Genomic DNA, 17,722 nt, shown 5'->3' with positions numbered 1-17,722 from the left:
GCAACTTCCTATAGCTTTCCATCTCTTTCTCTCACTCCAGCTCTCCCATTCCCCTTTTTCTTATTCCCCAGTCTTTCACTAAAGCTATCCTTTCCCCTTTTCCATCTAGCATCTCCCCCTCTCTCCCACCCCCTTTTATCTGGCATCTGCTTTTTCCTCCCCTTTCCTTGGTGCATCTCCTCACTCTCTTTTTCTCTACTCTTTCAAGCTTGTGTCTTCCCTTCTTTTTTTTCCTCTTCCAGTCATGTATTTGATATACTATTTGTGTTACAACCAAAGAAGTTTGCATATTACATATAGATACTTTCTGTGTCCCTAGTTTTTTTTGTACCGGAGGCAAAGGAGAGTTAAGTGGCTTATCCAGAGTCACAAGAAGCTGCAGTGGGAATTGAACCCAATTCCCCTGGTTCTTAGCCCATTGCACTAACCATTAGTCTACTCCTCCACTCCTCCTCCTCCTCCATTAAAAAAGAAGCTGTGCCTTGAGTTTGCTTAATTTGGGTTGGATAAAGCATGTTGGATAGTAAATAGGGAATGTTGTGTTTCATCAGGAGCTTCAGCAGAGCTAAATGTGACATTTCAGGAGGGCACATGCTACAATTCAGATACATACATAAAAGCTAATATAAAGGAATGATTTACATATATAAATAGGACTGAAAGTATGTGGATCCATAAGGAATTATGGTAACACAGCCTGAGGATGAAGGAAAAGTCAGTTTTATCTCTTGAAGATCCGACATACATATCTATGTGTTATTACTGTGAATGCGTATATAGTGTATAATTAAGGCAATATAGGCGCCTATATGTCTTTATAAAATAGGCTTATTCAATCACCATCAGTAATCTCTATATATAAAAGGCACCACCAACGTTCTAATGAAGCCTCCAGCCGGAAGTGTGAAGCGCCAGAGATATCCGGTTTCCCCATGAGTGAAGGAAAACAGCACAGCACGAAATCCCTCTCTCTGTAACAGTGAAGGACTCAGAGTGGGGAGGGGAGAGAGACGCCCTCACTCTCTCTGTAACACAAACACAGCACAGCAGGAAACTTAACACTGAAGGACTGGACTCGGAGGGGGGAGGGGAGGGGACAGACAGCACAGGGGAAGGGAGAGAGGGCAGGACACACACACTCCCACATGCACACTCTGAAGAAAACCTTGCTAGCCCCTGTTTCATTTGCATCAGAAACGGGGCTTTTTTACTAGTGTACAAATAAGAGAAAAGTAGCTCCTGTAAGCAAGTACTAAGTTCTGAATGACTTATTGGGGACGTCACTTGTGTGGCAGTTTCTTGGAAGATCATTAGCAGGTGATTTACCATTGCCTTCCCCAGTCATCTTTCTTCCCCTCCCCTATGCTTGTATAAAACATTTGTGTATACCATAACCTTAATCCAGCTTCATCAAACCTCATCCCCGGGAATACTATCAGGCTTATTTTCGAAAGAGAAGGGCACCCATCTTGTGACACACATCACAAGATGAGCGTCCTTTTCACGGGGTCGCCCAAATCGGCATAATCAAAAGCCGATTTTGGGCATCCTCAACTGCTTTCCGTTGCGGGGATGACCAACATTCACGGGGGGGTGGAGGGGTGTTGGAAGATAGCGAAGGCGGGACTGGGGCATGCTTAACACATAGGTGTCCTTGGCCGATAATGGAAAAAAGAAGGGCGTCCCTGACAAACACTTGGACGACTTTACTTGATCCTTTTTTTTTTACGACCAAGCCACGAAAATGTGCCCTAAATGACCAGATGACCACCCGAGGGAATCGGGGATGACCTCCCCTTACTCCCCCCCCAGTGGTCACTAACCCCCTTCCACCCTAAAAAAATTTTTTTTAAATATTTTTTCCAGCCTCTGCCAGCTTCAAATATCATACCTAGCTCCATGACAGCAGTATGCAGGTCCCTGGAGCAGTTTTAGTGGGTACTGGAGTGCACTTCAGGCAGACAGACCCAGGCCCCCCCCCCCACCTGTTACACTTGTGGTGGTAAATGTGAGCCCTCCAAAACCACCACAAACACACTGTACCCATATCTAGGTGCCCCCCTTCATCCCTAAGGGCTATGGTAGTGGTGTACAGTTGTGGGGAGTGGTTTTTTTTTAGGGGGGGGGGGGTTGGGGGGCTCAGCACACAAGGTAAGGGAGCTATGCACCTGGGAGCTTTTCCTGAAGTCCACTGCAGTGCCCCCTAGGGTGCCCAGTTGGTGTCCTGGCATGTCAGGGGGATCAGTGCACTACGAATGCTGGCTCCTCCCTCAACCAAATGGCTTGGATTTGGTTGTTTCTGAGATGGGCATCCTCAGTTTCCATTATCGCCGAAAACCGGGGATGACCATCTCTAAGGACAATCATCTCTAAGGTTAACCTAAATGTTGATATTTGTGCGTCCCCGACCGTATTATCGAAATGAAAGATGGATGCCCATCTTGTTTCGGTATGGGTTTCCCCGCCCCTTCGCGGGGACGTCCTGCGAGGATGTCCTCAGGAAAACTTGGGCGCCTCATTCGATTATGCCCCCCCATAAGCTGATTCAGGCAGACTCTTTTTTAATAATTGGCTTTGAACTTTGGTATATTTTACCATTTGCGCTGACAGTGCCAACTTTGAAGAGATCCTGCAGGGCGGTTATAGATGCTGGTTAGATGCAAATCTGGCAGTATTATGTCCAGCACAATGCTTGTTCAAAATTTCAAGTCTGTATCTTTGTTTGCATGGAAGTTGTTGCGGTCTGAATATTGGTCCAAATATGTTCCGATGAGTCGTGACCAATTTTGATGCACACTTTGAGTCAACTTGTTTGACTGGACTTTGCATCCATAATGTTAAAATGTATTTAATCGGAATTAGCATCAAAAACTGTACAGGATTTGAATTTTGTAGCCATTCTTATAAACGTATTTGGATTTTATTAGACCCCAAAAATAGCATTTTGGTAAATGTCGCGCACTCATGCACTGACAACCTTTCAGAAAAGGGCGTCTAGATCTGCAACTGTTGCAGTTAGAGACCTCAAATTTTGGGAAACTTCGTTTAACACCTGACTCGTGCAACAGATAAAATTTGAACAAAATTGGAGACATGATGGTGGGAAGGTTTAGACCACTTGGCATGGAATGACCCTGCCAGTACTCAGTACTCCCAAGTACCCCCTCAAAAAAAGCCCTGTATTTAGGGATCCTTTCTGCTACCAGTACTCAAGTCAACATCTCAAATAGGAAGTAATTGCAGAATTATCGAGATGGGGAAAGGAGAGAAGACACCAGGTGTCTGATCAGGTTCGTGCCATCAAGTGACCCCCAGGGTTCCTTTTACTAAGGTGTGCTAATAGGATTAGCACATGCTAAATGCTAAGAAGCCCACAGATATAAAATAGGCTTCTTAGCATTTAACACGTGCTACATCTATTAGCACACCTTAGTAAGAGGACCCCTATATATTTCAGCTCAAGTACTGTCCAGCTTTCCCCTGAAATTAAATTATTAGACTATTTAATTTGCTAAATATAGGTACGTTTTGTACTGGAGCAAAAAAAAACATTGACTGTATCTGCTCCTTATAACAGATTTTACCAGTGGGAGCCTATGAAGTGACTATCAATCATTAAGGCAGCAGGTGGGCAAATACAGTAAGCCCATTTTGGGCTTTTCCATCACAACTTTACAACTCTGAAAATAAAGCAACTTTCTTTTATATGTATTCCAAGTACAGCTCAAAAGTCCCAGTGCTGACATTTTCAGTTGCATGCTGTTTTTTGTGTATCATAAAACTAGTAATTACTGCACTCATTTTAACAGCCTTTAAAATAAAGAAAAAACAAAGGCTAAATCATGCAAAAAAGCAAAGATTAGTAAAGTGCACTTAAGACAGTACATTACAAAAAAGAAAACCTTCAACATAATAAAATTCCATGGTAAGTACAAATATAAAGACAAAGAAAATAAATAAGGGAAGGAAGTCAGCAAAGAAACACAAAAATATAGTTCCTGGGCATTTTTGCCAGCTTTTGATTGATGTGAAGATACTGGATATTTCAATCTGTTAACCAGACAGCATATTTTGTTTTAGTGCAGACAGATTAAATGTGAACAGCTGGTGAGATTACTTTGTAAAGCTGGCTATGTAAAACTGGAGTGGAGTAGCCTAGTGGTTAGATCAGCAGGCTGAGAATCAGAGAACCCAGGGTTCAAATCCTGTTTCTCCCACTGATACTCACTATGACCTGGGCAAATCACTTAAACCTCCATTGCCTCAGGTAGAATGGGGATTTTAAGTCCACTTGGGCACAGAAATAACTTGTGTACCTGCTTGCAATATCACTTTGAGCATGCATTTAAAAAAAGGCAAGCAATTAAATCTAAAATGCATATCTAAAGATGATGGTATTAAATCATACACCTGCCAGCTCAAACTCATGACCATCATCTTATTCCTAAAAGGAATCAACCCAGCGCTAACCATACTTTAAATAAATGTAATAACAGGAACATTCAAAGTATGTAGATGACTTATAAGAACCTCAGCGGTGACTTGTTACATACAGGGACACAGCCCTGTGTCTCACTTACTTCATCATTGGTCCAAAATCTTTACTGATAATCTCTCAAATAAAAAAAAAATATGCAGAGATACAGTGTGCATTTTTTTTTTAATTGAGAGATTATCAGTAAAGATTTTGGACCAGTGATGAGGTAGGTGAGACACAGGGCTGTCTCTCTGTGTGAAATGAGTCACCGCTGCAGTCATCTATACACTTTGAACATCCCAGTTTAATACATTTATTTAAAGTTTAGTTAGCAGTGGCTTGATTCCTTTTAGATTTTGATACCCCTGCTATTGAGAATTGTTTGGACAGATTAAGAGATTCATCATCTTATTCCTACCATAGGTGCTTGAATTATGTGGTCTGCTAGCTTTGTGCCTCACCATGCATCCAGAGGTGAGTCACAATGATCAGGTAAAGCACTTTGGGGGAAATTCCATTAAACAAACAAAAATCGCACTTAGCGTTATTTTATAAAACAGTGCTCCGAATTGTGTACCGTTTATAGAATAGCATGTACCTCTGGGATCTGCGCCAAAATTTTAGGCATGAGCAATTGCACCAAATGAAAGCAGTTATAAATCCTGGTGTGTAAATTATTTATTTAACACATTTATACCCCACATTTTCCCACCAATAGTAAGCTCAATGTGGCTTACAAAACCGTAGGGCAAACTACACTTCAATTAAATAACATAACAATGCGATATAGTTCAGTAAAATAACATAATAATGTAATAAAAAATAGTAAACGTATAGGTATCGTAAAGAACAACAGAGATAATAAGAGTGAATAATAAAGGTAAGAGTCCATGGAATTTGCTGTAACAGGAAGAGGTAAATTAAGTTGAGTCATGAAATTTAGGTGCGGATCCCCCAAATTCCATAATACTGTGCACATCTCTGGTAAATGCTCCTGACCCACCCATGCCCCTCCCATAGCCATGCCCATTTTTCAGTAGAATGCTAAAGGAATTAAGCATGTAGCTTTATAAAATTGCTCTTTGAAAGATGCACACGTAAATCCAAAGTTTTGTCAGTTAACACTAATAATTGGTTGTTAGCCCCAATTATTAGCTTTAATTGACTCAACCAATTAAACTACATGTGCAAATTGGGTGCGTGCACAAATTTGCGTGCGCAATTTTGAGCACCATACATAGAATATGGCCCTTTGTGTCATGCTACAAATTTCTGCTAAAACGTTTCATGATACACAGAGGAAGGGATAGTAATAGAACCCCTCTACCTACTATCTCACATAAACATTATGGGGTCCTGTTACTAAGGTGCGCTAAAAAATAGTTTGCAGTAGTGTAAGCATGGGTTTTGGGAGTGCGTCGATCCATTTTTCAGTACGCCTGTAAAAAAACCCTTTTTAAAATTTTTGCCAAAAAAGGACGTGCAGCAAAATCAAAATTGCTGCACGTCCATTTTGGGTCTGCGACCTTACCGCCACCCATTGACCTAGCGGTAAATTCTCACGTGATAATGACCTACGCGAGCCAAATGCCACTTGGTGCGCGTCCAATACTTGCGGCCGAAATTATTTTTGTCTGCACATATCGGACGCGAGCCAAAAATGAAATTACCGCAAGAGCCATGCAGTAGCCGGGCAGTAACTCCATTTTGGCGAGCGTTGAGCACGCATCGAGTCTTATGCGGCTTAGTAAAAGAGCCACTATGTTCCTAAACACGTTTCAGTAAACACAGAATATAGTACCTTGCTTTCACTTTCTTGTGAAAGGATTTCCAGGGCTTCTAGATGCGACAGGCCTTGGAACTCATCGAAGAGCAGTCCATAGTGTACTGTCTTCTCATCTGGGAGCTGCTGAGCCAACCTCTGTTTCTCCTTCTCCTTTGCTTCCCTTAACATCTACAAAGAGAAGGAACAGTTGGGCCAGTAAAACCACAATGTCCTGAGCAAGGAAAGCCATCAATCCTCAATATCCTCCTTGTCTTCCCCAGACCAGTGGAATCACTATTACTTTTTCTGAATAGCTGAGGGACCGGACATCATTTTACAAGGGATTTTCACACAGGTACAGAATGAAGAAATCCTCTGATAAGTCAAAGATATTTTGAATACCTGCATCCATCCATTAATCACTGATTCATGTAACACACACTGGTCATCACATTTTATACTTACTTAAAAGGCAATATTTGCTGAACCCACATATTTAAACCAGAGGCAGTCTCTTGGTTCCCTCTATCCACCGATATTCATTAAGGCAACATTACTATGAGCTTAAGAAGTAGAAGGGATAGGCAGATCTACCAAGATAGCTTTCTTGACCATGGCACGTGGGATAACACAGTGGCAAGCATTCATTCAATTTACTAATGTGACATCTGCTGGTCTGCTACTTACAGTGATATGAAAAAAGTTTTACCCCCTCTTGATTATATGTCACACTGAATTGTTTCTGATTTTTAAACTTATCAATAGAAATCAAACAAAATAAAACATGGAAAAGAAAATAAGATGATACCTTTTTTATTGGACATAACTTAATACATTTCTTGATTAGCTTTCGAAGGTTGCCCTTCTTCGTCAGATCGGAAATAAGCAAATGTGCTAGCTGACAGTGTATATAAGTGAAAACATTCAAGCATTACTATGACAGTCTGACAGGGTGGGAGGATGGGGGTGGGTAGGAGGTATGCATGGGGACATCAAAGCATATCATTGATATTCTAACAGGATGGGTGTGGATAGGTGAGGGGTGGGGTGATTTTTAAACAAATGTAATATTGGTAGTCAAAGGGAACTGGACTATACACATAAATAAATGGCTTAATAATTTAAAATTTGCGTTAAGGACAAAATTATGAACAGGGACATCGTGTAGAAGAAAATATAAAAAAGTGAAGATATAAAAAGGAAGTTTTTTGGCCAATGATGATTAAGCCTGGATTGTGCCTATTTTTACGCTGACTGCATGTGAGCACTACAGACATTTAATGAGGCCTTTTTGTTCCACATGTATTTCTCATCCTGTTTTAAAGTGTTTCCTTAAGCCTACAATATATATTAAAGTAGCAGAACTGTAGGACATGTGTGGTAAGGAAGAAGCACTGTGGGTTAAACTGGAAGAGGAAAAGGAAAATATATTTACATTAGTGTAATATATAGGTCACCTTCACAGTCAGAAGAATTGGACAGAGGCATCCACAAGACAGCCAAGAAAGAGGAAGTACTACCAATAGGTGATTTTAATATGCCAGACGTCAATTGGAGCGTCCCTGCTCTGGGGTCATCTAGAAGCAAAGGGATCTTGGATAATCTACAGGAAGAATTGTTGCAGCAGTGGGTAACGGAACAGATGTGGGATGGAGCTATTCTAGACCTGGTGCTTACAAACGGTGACAATGTTTCTGATTTTACGGTGGGAGATCATTTGGCATCTAGTGATCACCAAATGGTGTGGTTCAATATTAAGACAAAGGAGAAGAAGGCATATTTAAGATTGAAGGTCCTAGATTTCAAAAGAACTAACTTTGCTAAGATGGGGGAATTTCTCAAGAAAGAGTTGGATGGGAACAGCTGAAGAAGTAGAACAGCACTGGGCTAAACTGAAAGGGGCTATCTTAAAGGCTACAAACCTTTATGTTAGAAAACTACATAAAACTAATAGGAAAAGACTGCTCTGGTTCTCGAACATAGTAGCTGAAAAGGTAAGGGAAAGAAGATTAGCCTTCATACATTACAAGAGGACTCAGAAAAAGGAAGACAGGCAAAAATACCTGCAAAAGCTAAGAAAAGCAGGAAAAGCTGTCAGGAAAGCGAAGAGGCAAATGGAAGAAAAGATAGCGGACACTGTAAAATTGGGGGACAAGACATTTTTCAGATATATAAATGACAGGAGAAAGTGCCATAATAGAATTATGAGGATCAAAGCTGAAGGGAAGCAATACGTAGAGACCAATAAGGATAAGGCTGAACTCCTTAACAATTACTTCTGTTCTGAGTTCATGGATGAAAGGCAAGAGGTAGGACCGCAGATGGGGAGAGATATATGGTAGACCAGGACCAATTCTCAGAAGACTGTATTCGTGAGCAGCTAGCTAAATTAAAATTGGACAAAGCAATGGGCCCTGATGGGATACATCCGAGGGTACTCAAGGAACTCTGAGATGTTCTGATGGCTCCACTGTCTGACCTCTTCAATGTTTCCTTAGAGTCTGGAGTGGTCGCAGATGACTGGAGAAGGGCGGAGGTTGTCCCTCTGCACAACAGTGGAAGGAGGAGGTTAGAAATTAAAGGCCTGTCAGTCTGACCTTGGTGATGACTAAACTAATGGAAACGCTTCTAAAGTGGAGGATCGTGAGGTTTCTTGAATTGAATGGACTGCAGGACCCAAGGCAGGCCATGTCAGACAAATCTGATTGATTTCTTTGACTGGGTGACCAAACAATTGGGCATGGGAGGGATGCTAGATGTGGTGTACTGGATTTTAGCAAAGCTTTTGACATGGTTCCGCATAGGTGACTGATTAATAAACTGAGTGCCCTCGGTATGGGACCTAAAGTGACCGACTGGGTTAAAAACTGATTAAATGTGAGGAGACAGAGGGTAGTGGTAAATGGAGCTTGCTCCGAGGAAAGGGATGTTATCAGTGGTGTACCGTAGGGATCGGTCCTCAGGCCGGCTCTTTTTAACAGCTTTGTGAGTGATATTGCAGAAGGGCTGTCTGGTAAGGTTTGTCTCTTTGCAGATGTTACCAAACTCTGTAATAGGATGGACACACCGGAGGGGTCTGACAATCATCAGAATGGTCTGATAATTGGCAATTAAAATTTAATGCTAAGAAATGCAGGGTCATACACTTGGGTTACAAGAATCCAAGGGAATGGTACAATATAGGGGATGAAGTGCTTCTGTGTATGAAAGAAGAGCAGGACTTGGGGGTGATTGTGTCTGATGACCTTAAGGTAGCCAAACAGGTAGAAAAGGTGATGGTCAAAGCCAGAAGGATACTTGGGTGCATAAAAAGAGGAATGACAAGCAGGAAAAAGGAGGTGATAGTGCCATTGTATAAGTCTCTGGTGAGGCCTCATTTGGAGTACTGTGTGCAACTCTGGAGACCGCACCTACGAAAAGGTATAAACAAGATGGAGTCAGTCCAGAGGGCGGCTACAAAATTAGTAAGCGGTCTGGAACACAAAAAATATAGGGCCAGCTTATGAACCTCAACATGTATACGCTGGAAGCGAGGAGGGAGGCAGGAGATATGATAGAGATGTTTAAATATCTCAAGGGCATTAATGTACAGGAAGTGAGCCTTTTTCAACTGAAAGAAAACTCTGGAACGAGGGGGCATACGATGAAGTTAAGAGGGAATAGGCTTAGGAGTAATCTAAGAAAGGATTATTTCATGGAAAGGGTTGTGAAAGCATGGAATGGCCTCCCGGTGGAAGTTGTGGAGTCGAGGACTGTGTTAGAATTTAAAAAGGCATGGGATAAGAACATGGGATTGCTTAGGAGAAGGAAGAGATAGGGGTTACAGAGGATGGGCAGACTGGATGGGCCATTTGGCCTTTATCTGCCGTCATGTTTCTATGTTTCTGTCTTGATTGCTGTCTGCAAGGCAATTTCCAGCAGAGTGAAAGGAATTAGACAGAACCTTCCTATTAAAATGATTGATTTGGATGTTGGTACATATTTATGGAATCAGTACCGCACAACATTGCAGACCATCTTTCACACAGCTGAAAGCGCAGTCTGCTGCAGTAAAAATCCCATATTAAGCGGTCTGTCGTGGCACTTAGGAGTTGACTGAAAGTTTGACTATCATATTTTACAAATAGGATTGAAGTCATGGAGAAAAATTCAATGTGAGGGAGAAAATATTCCGCTAGTAACGTTCAACATTACCCATATGAAGGTGCCTTATAATTCTTCAGCCTTATCTCTTGCTGAGTGGTGTGGAAAGGTAAATTAGGAATGGCTGTTTACCCTTTCAAATAGTACTAAGACTAGGGGGCACTCCATGAAAGAAATAGGAAGAAGATTTAAAATAAATAGAGATTCAGCTTACGATGACCCCTAGTAGCAATACCATGGGACTACCAATAGGGATCATTGGTGTCATTTTGGATTCCAGTGCCTACCCGGGTAGCAGGGAATCGCTGCCACTTAGGGACCACTGGCCACTGATGAAAACCCTTGGGGTGAGACCCCAGAGGGGGTTGGGGTAGAGGGAGGAGGATAGACCAAGGGCAGGGTTTTGATGTTAAGGGGTGAAGTTTTCCAGGAGGGGGCAGGGTTTATGTGTTAGGCTGGATTGCTGAGGGGAGGGGCTTGAGCACTGGATCAGAAGTGTGTGGGTGTGTGTATGGGGGGGGGGATCTTGAGAAATGGATCAAAACAGTAGGTTTCTAAAGTGTAACTGGAGGGATTCTGGGGGAGGAAAACATAAGGGGGAAGAGCAGTCTTGCAACTCCTGTGCTACCAGACTGCCGGTAGCGCAGCTGAACTTACCGCCTCCCCTTGAGGTGGTGGTACGTTCAAGTGTGCTATCTGCAGTTGTAATAGCTAGCATGTGCTACTGACCCAAGCACTAGTAGCTCACCCATGTTACACCCAGATCCTGCCCACTCCCATGACAGGCTGCATAATGTGGGATTTTTACTGCAGCAGACTGCACTTCTGTCTGTTAAGTGGTAAACCCCACTTTTGATGTTTAACAGAGCTTAGCAAAAGGGCTCCTAAGTTATAGAATTTTTAGCTGGAGGATGTGGCCAAGGCAGCTAGAATAGCTGGGTATAAAAAGGGTTTAGATAAATTGCCAGAGGACAATTAGTCATGTAGGCCGGAAAAAACCCCACACTTTACTTCTGGGTGTGAGATCAACCTAAAATGGCCACTATTGGAGATGGGATTATTTGGCTTGATGGACCTTTAATCCAATCTATAATGGCACACTGTATGTTCTTATGACTATGAATGCGGGGAAGAATCTTGATTGTATTGGCTTGTTTTATACATTTTTCAACCATTAATCAAACTAGCTCATGGCACGGAAGTAAAATTTTGAGACACCACAGTCTCACTGAAAGATGGACATTTTTAAGATGTGAATGCTTTATTCGATTCGGTGACTGTATACACCAACAGCCCTTCAGGCTCTTATTCATTCACTAGTTCTCTCAGGCCTGGATTATTGTAATGCCCTGCTCCAGTGCTTCCCCACAAAGATATCCACTGCTTACAGGTAGTTCAGAACTCGTGTATACGCCTTCTCACTGGGGAAGTGCACTATGATCATATTACCTCTCTTCTTCGTGAAAAGCATTGGAAGCCAGTTTCATATCTGGCCAGCCACCTTACTTATCGTAATATCTCACACCTCACTGTCCCCCTCGGATTCTCCGTTCTTCTCAGGACAGTTTGCTCCAGATCCCCTCCCTACGTTGTGTTGGCTTCTCTTCCATACATAAACGCTTATTTAGTATCATGGACCCACAGCTCTGGAATGCTGCTCCTCTAGCCTTGCAACTGGAGACTTCTTTGCCTATTTTTAAGGCTCAGCTTAAGGCCTATTTGTTTGTGGGCACCTTCGGTTCTGGCTGCATTTTGCTGATTGTTGATTCCACTGTTGCCACCAGATAATGCTGCTCTCTGCTACTTGTCGCCTTTGTTGACTTACTGGTATTTCTCTTTTCTTTATTTCTTATTCTTATCTCTTTCCTATATTATATGGAGTTCTTTTCTGCTCTTATTATTTTTTATAGACTTAAGATGCAAACTGCTCTGATGGTTTGTGCCCTGAGTGGTATATCAAGCGATTAATAAACTTGAACATTTACAAACTCCTGTACACAGAAAACCTGAGAAGAAATGCAACTACCCACACAGCTCTATTTTTCATCCTTCACATACAAGAAAGTGCATTATAACTAGGCAAGCTACATGATATCATTAAACTGCAACTCCAAATATAAGGATAAAGACCTCCAAGTCCTAAATGAAACCATAAGATAAAAGGAGCGAACCATAACATTATCCTAAGAAAACTGTATTTTAATTGTAAACATTCAGAAAACCACTGGGTTTGTATCTCTTTTATAATAACGTATAAGAAAGAATTAGAAAAACTAAAGAAATCACGTCCCTTCATCTACTTGGTCCACCTTTACCCAAATTTCCTATTCCTCCTTAGAAAAAACACTTTCTTCAATGCAGTTCACTGTGTTTATATTTATTAAACTCTTGATATACCACCTTTCAATGAAAACAAAAAAAGTAGTTCACAAACAAAATAATCATGGAAAATGAAACGAGCTAAAATAATAAAAAGGAGAGAGAAAGGAAAAAAAGTGAAAAGTAGAAGAGGAAGGCATTGCTACTGTGTCAGCTGATCTCCAAAAGCTAAAGTAAAAAGATGGGCTTTCAAGGTGGCTAAAAATTTTGGAGATGACAGATTAGACCGCAATGGAAGAAGATGAGAATTCCAGAGTGAAGGAACGATCCAAAAGAAAGAACTAAGTGGTGTTGATTCCAGGCGGAAGCAACGAACGGGTGGAATAGCCAGGCAGTGCTCTGTTACAGAGTGAAGAGGACGTGTAGGGGTATAAGGAATAATCAAGGGAGATATGTAAAGAAAGAATCTCTGTATGTAGAACCTTATGGGAAAGTGTCAGAAGTTTATGCTGAATTTGAAATGAAATAGGTAGCCAGTGATGGCAGGCCAGAGGTGGTGGGGGTTGACATGGTCAAAATGTTTAGAATGTGACCAGAAGCAAACTGATATGCTTTGTGCTGTTTGTAGTATTTTGAGAAGAACAGAGGACAGCCCTGCATTTATAATGTTGCCGTAATCTTGTTGAGTGGCAACTAAGGCATAAAGCAGTGTTGGGCAGGCCGCATCATCAACATAACTGTGAATAGTGTGAATACGCTGAAGAGTGAAGAAGCTGGACTTCACTATTGAAGCCACATAGGCATGAAAACACAGTTTGAAGCCCATGTAGACCCCTCGATATTTGAAAGGCGGTATATCAAGATAACATAAATATATTTGATTCTGCTAATGCCACCAACAAATCATTAAAAATCTGCCTTCAATTCAGTACATGGCACAAGGGAAAAGAGAAAAATATTCATGCATCTACACATTTTGGTACAATGTGTGCACTAGCATCAACATTCTTCTAACTAGCAACGCTGAAATATGGGGTTGAGATCCTAATCGAAGTACTGATTTGTTTGTTGGGCTGTTAAAACTTCTGAAGAGCAATTACGTGATCGCTGAATCCACTGTTTGGCAGTAATACAGCCTTCGGCAGTTTAAATCTAACCAGTTGAATTACTATTACTAGCTGTGTAACTATAGTTTCAAAGGCTAATGCTGTGGCAAGTGGACTCACTTTACCTTTCTACAGCCTACACCAAACTTGTTCATACCTGTGATAAGGAAGCAGTACGTTGCATCAAGATCTTGGTTCTCTTAAATCCTGGATCACTTTCTGCGAGGACATCCATTGTCTTCTTCCCAATAAATTCCAAAGCATCCAGCCCACCAGTTAGAACAGTTTTACCCTGCACACACAGCAACACATCACGCTTATATTTTCATATTAACGAAACCAGTAGCTTTGAGAATAATGCAAGTTATTTCTCTCTGTTCTTTTGCCCCCCTCTCCCACATTTCTATTAAAAGTACAGAAAAGAGGCCAGCCTGATGATCCAACATCATTATCTCTCAGCTAGATTACTGTAACTCTTATTTAGTGTGGCATTACTAGTTCTGAAATTAAACTACTTCAGAATATTCAAAACCTATTGCTCAAGTTTGTCTGTAACATGTAAAAGTTTGACTATATCACACCAATAGTGTTTAAGAAACATTGGATTCCATTTCCTTAAAGGAGCAGACTAATCTTAAAGATCTTTTTTACAGGGATCCCCTGCTACCTATATTCGTTATTCATTTTGCTCTCTCAGAGGTCATTTTACTAAAGCTTTGCATGAGCTAAATGCTGCATGTCTTATAATGTCTGTTAGCATGCGTTAAGCTTTAGTAAAAGGGCTCCTTAGGTTGCCACAAGAAAATGTACTGTCGATTCCACCTGCTGTATATGCTTACTTTGAATTGACTAGACCAGGAGTTCTTAACCAGTGGTGTCTGCATCCTTAAGGGGTACAGGAAGAGGTCAAACAGGGTGAGGAGAAGGGTCTTGAAACCGAGGCAATTTATTGAAACTTACTAGACAGAGGGAAGACAGTTGGGGCAGTTTTGATAGTATAACTGTGTACTACTGGAATTTTAGTGACATGTTATCTGCTAGCAGTGTAAACAGTGCCATATGTAGTTGTCTGTAGTCACTGGTGGACAGGTGGTTTAAGAAGTGGGTGTGAGGGTTTTATTGATCAGTTAAAGTAGCAAGAGAATCAAAAAAGGTGAAGAACCCCTAAGATATTTTGCATTCTTATTTGTTACACCTATCTGTGGAATGCCCTACCTCCTATAAAAATGTTTTGAGGTGGCTTTAGATGGACTGAGGGTGTGGTGGCTGGCTGAAGGTTGGCAACCCTATCTTTCATTGCTGTGCCATTTGTTTTAATTCTTGTCTGGTGTTTAGTTTAATTGTTATTAGTCTGTCCTTTCTATAAACTGGCTGTCTGGCATTGCCTCATATTGCTGTGTGTTGATTTCATTGTATACTGACTTCTGCCTGTAAAAGAATAGACAAATAAACTGTGTATTGCTATGTGACAGATCTGGATTCAATTTTTGGGCCTGGTGTCTGGTCTCAGGTTGGTCAGGGGTAGGAATGCTGCACATGCAGTGTTCATACACCTGGAGAGCAAAGGGAGACATGGAGGGGAAGGACAGTGTCTTGCAGAATGGCAACACCTAAAGAACAGACTTAGACAGCATGCACACTGGATTTTGAAGGAAGATATAGGGGCTCATTTTTGAAAGAGAAAAATCTTTAAAAAGTAGCATAAAGCAGAATTTGGACATTTTCTTGCCCAAATGTTCAAATTACTACTTTCAAAACATATTTTGCAGATATGTATCTATGCATTTCGTCTGCAGTGCATCCAAATCACAAGGGAGCATGTCAGGGTGTGTTTGGGGCAGGATTAGGTCATTCCTAACACTCTGGACATTTTCCTGCCATAATGGAGCAAAACAAAAACGACCAGAACTAAAACTAAGATGTTTTGAGATAGACCTGTTTTAATAATGACTAAGCCACAAAAAATGTCCCAAATGAGCAGATGACCACTGTAGGAATAAAAGGAATAACCCCCCCTCCCCCATAGTCACCAAAGGTCATTGACCCTCTCCCACCTCTCAAAGATGTGAAAGAAGCAGTACATACCAGCTTCTATGACAGCATCAGATGTTATGGCCAGTCCAATAAGAGCAGCAAAAAGGTCCCTGGAGTAGTGGTTGGTGCAGTGAACTGTGGAGAAGGGGTCCCAGACCCATAATCCACTCTGTTATATTTGTGGTGAAAACAGTCAGCCCACCAAAAACATACTGTACCCATATATAGGTGACACCTGCAGCCATAGGGGCTACTGTAGTGGAGTATAGTTGGGTACAGTAGTTTTTTTTTGTGGGTTTTGGAGGGCTCACCACACAATATAAGGAGGTAACGGTGAGATATGTACTTGGGACCTCCTATATCCCAATGGCTTGATTTTGTGCATTTTTCACTTGGATTTTTTTTTTCCAAAAAGGGCCCAAAAAAATAAATGTACAGAGCACCAAAACTTCTAGCAAGTGGCCATTCTTTTTTTTTTTTTTGGGGGGGGGGGGGGGGGTGGTCAGCATTTTACAGGACCAGGACACTGTACCAGTGACTTCACAGTGAGAATCCTGAAAGGTAACTTTAAAACCATACAAGAACGTAAGACCTTTGAAGTCAGAATGATTGAATATTTTAACACCCAACAGAAAGGACTTAACAAGGATCTGGGGTTCCTAACCCATTATAAACCATAAAGCTGTATGTCTCTGTTGATCACCCCACCCCTCACCTATCCACACCCATCCTGTTAGAATATCAATGATATGCTTTGATGTCCCCATGCATACCTCCTACCCACCCCCATCCTCCCACCCTGTCAGACTGTCATAGTAATGCTTGAATGTTTTCACTTATATACACTGTCAGCTAGCACATTTGCTTATTTCCTATCTGACGAAGAAGGGCAACCTTCGAAAGCTAATCAAGAAATGTATTAAGTTATGTCCAATAAAAAAGGTATCATCTTATTTTCTTTTCCATGTTTTATTTTGTTTGATTTCTATTGATAACCTTAAGAGTGGACTAACACGGCTACCACACTCCTCTAGTACCTGAAGGAACTCATCCCACAGTTCTAAAGGAACTGAAAAAAGAAACTACAGATCTGTTACTGGCAATTGGTAACCTGTCATTATAAACCACTGTATCTTATAACTGGGAAGTAGCCAATGCAATGCCAGTTTTAAAAGGTATCCAGATGTTATCCTGGAAACTACAGACCAGTGATCCTGGTAGAAACGATTGTTAAGAATGCAAAAAAAACACCAAAAACATGAATAAATGGATTTTGCAAAGTGAAGTCATGTTTTTACTAATCTATTTCCGCATCAGGGTGAGCTAGTTGACATGGAGGGGCATTTTTGAAATGACGTCTGTCCAAGTTTGGACATTGTGCTAAAAACGTCCAATGTGGGGAATATAGCCATTTTCAAAACAGAAAAATGTCTAGCTTTTTTTCAAAAGTGCCTATTTGCTAGATGTTTTTTGTGCTTTATGTGTTTATCTTTTTGGACCAATTAAAAAAAATGTGAAAAAACAAACAAAATCAAGCCATTGGGATGTAGGAGGAGCCAGCATTCTTAGTAGACTGGCCACACAGACATTCCAGGAGAGCAATGAGGCACTCTAGTGGGCAATGCAGTAGACATCAGACAGATGCTCCCAGGTACACATCTCACCGTTGCTCCCTTATCTTGTATGCTGAACCCCGCAAAACCCACTACCCCCAACTGTACATCACTACAATATGGGTGAAGGGGGAACCTATATGTAGGTACAGTGGGTTTCTGGTGAGTTTTGGAGGGCTCATAGTTTCCACCACAAGGTAGGGGGAGGTATGGGCCTCTAAATGGACTCGAGTATTACATTGGAGGCTAGCATAGAGGATGGTAA

General features: G+C 41.4%; 1 protein-coding gene across 1 annotated transcript in view; it reads right to left on the bottom strand.

Annotated features, from left to right (window-relative positions):
• Positions 1 to 3,702: 3,702 nt before the first annotated feature.
• The window catches only part of LOC115462177 (protein NOXP20-like), a 71,100-nt gene continuing 57,080 nt past the window's right edge, over positions 3,703 to 17,722 (bottom strand). Inside the window, exons 6-8 of the mRNA XM_030192195.1 lie at positions 13,968 to 14,102; positions 6,279 to 6,431; positions 3,703 to 3,810 (exon numbers count right to left, since the gene is read on the bottom strand). Coding sequence (XP_030048055.1) covers positions 3,703 to 3,810; positions 6,279 to 6,431; positions 13,968 to 14,102 — 396 coding nt within the window. The remainder of the gene's footprint in view (positions 3,811 to 6,278; positions 6,432 to 13,967; positions 14,103 to 17,722) is intronic.

Source organism: Microcaecilia unicolor, chromosome 2 (assembly GCF_901765095.1).
Source record: "Microcaecilia unicolor chromosome 2, aMicUni1.1, whole genome shotgun sequence".
Lineage (NCBI taxonomy): Eukaryota > Metazoa > Chordata > Amphibia > Gymnophiona > Siphonopidae > Microcaecilia > Microcaecilia unicolor.
Note: the sequence above shows the minus strand (reverse complement) of the source record. Positions and strands in the feature narration are given on the sequence as shown.